Source organism: Triticum aestivum, unplaced genomic scaffold (assembly GCF_018294505.1).
Source record: "Triticum aestivum cultivar Chinese Spring unplaced genomic scaffold, IWGSC CS RefSeq v2.1 scaffold113664, whole genome shotgun sequence".
NCBI lineage: Eukaryota > Viridiplantae > Streptophyta > Magnoliopsida > Poales > Poaceae > Triticum > Triticum aestivum.
In genome coordinates this window covers 514-2,076 of record NW_025251912.1, presented here as the reverse complement: position 1 = coordinate 2,076, position 1,563 = coordinate 514, and the positions used below count along the sequence as shown (strand labels likewise).

The 1,563-nt window shown below is 47.5% G+C and overlaps 1 protein-coding gene across 1 annotated transcript; it reads left to right on the top strand.

Annotated features, from left to right (window-relative positions):
• Positions 1 to 736: 736 nt before the first annotated feature.
• LOC123177406 (putative ripening-related protein 5) lies at positions 737 to 1,306 on the top strand. The gene has a single exon (XM_044591174.1). The coding sequence runs from the start codon at positions 737 to 739 to the stop codon at positions 1,304 to 1,306; it is 570 nt and encodes a 189-aa protein (XP_044447109.1).
• Positions 1,307 to 1,563: the final 257 nt, after the last annotated feature.

Genomic DNA, 1,563 nt, shown 5'->3' with positions numbered 1-1,563 from the left:
TAATAGCCACCCATTTACGGATGACGTTTAACAAACCCCAAAGTTCATGAAGCAAGCATGAAGAAACTCGATACTCTCATGGTCTAAGGAATCATGCAAACGTTAACCATCTCTGTGTTATGTACCAATAAACTTGTGACGAATGAATCTCATAGCATAACATCAATCCGGGTCGATTCAACACAAATGTTCTCTTAACATTGTGCCCTCAAAGTTGCTGGCATAGACATGCCCATGACCAGGAAAACAGAATCATCATGCAACACTTGAGCTAGTCTTAGAGGCCAGACTAGGAATACTTCTTACCGTTTATTATTCCACGCGTGCATTTGAGTCTTCCTCCAAGCCTCGTGGATATTGCAGACTCGAGAATCATTGCAGTTATAGCATGGAACATAAACATAATTATGAACTCGGAGATAAATAATATCATTTATTATTGCCTCTAGGGCATATCTCCTACAAATGAGACACGGTATATAGACGTCCGACCTAGTATTATAACAATCCATTTGATACGTTACGGACCAATGCCATGTCTGAACGCGTCAATGATTTGCCGTGGAGAATATGCAACAAGTTGGTGCTCATAACTGAACTAGTAGAAGCACTATATAAAGTCGACCCTGCAGCTCTCTAACCACACAACACAATCAATCGAGGCAAACAAACCAGTACTGTAGTAGCAACCAAGAAGTAGACGAGCGTTTGAGTTGAGCACTGTTCAGTAGCTAAGATGGCCACTGCAAGAGCTCTAGCCACCATGGCAATCTTCCTCCTGGTGGCGCTCTCCACCTCCCACATCGCGTCCTCACTCCGCCCTGGTCTCGGTGTCTGCCGTGCAAGTGGCTACCTTCCAGGAAAGTCGGGCAACTGTGAGAAGAGCAACGACCCGGACTGTTGCGAGGATGGTAAGAGGTACCCGCAGTACCACTACTCGCCGCCGGTCACCGCGACCACCAAGGCCGTCTTGACGCTCAACAGCTTTGAGAAGGGCAAGGACGGCGGCGGTCCGTCGGAGTGTGACAACGCCTACCATAGCGACAAGGAGATGGTAGTCGCGCTCTCCACCGGCTGGTTCAAGAACATGGCCCGTTGCGGGCACCGCATCAAGATCACCGCCAATGGCAAGTCCGTGTATGCCAAGGTGGTGGACGAGTGCGACTCCGTCTATGGCTGCGACGAAGACCACAACTACGAGCCCCCGTGTGCCGACAACATCGTCGACGCGTCTCCTGCGGTGTGGAATGCCTTGGGGCTTGACCAGAATGTCGGCATGGAGGGAATCACTTGGTCTGATGAGTGAGTTTCTAAAACAAAGGTGAGCGCAGGTTATTGGTACCTCTTGTCGGTCCAGTGTCATGTATATATTTTTCGTTCTTATAGGAAAGTCCAGTGTACACATATCCTATACTCGGGAGGCTTATCAGATTATGTATATGATTTCATGAATTTATAGAAGAAACGGTGCTACCTATGGTTTAGCACGGATGACAAGTTCACGTTTGCTCTTTGATCATGCATAAAATAAATAATGAGCAGCGTGGTGCAAAAAGAATGTGA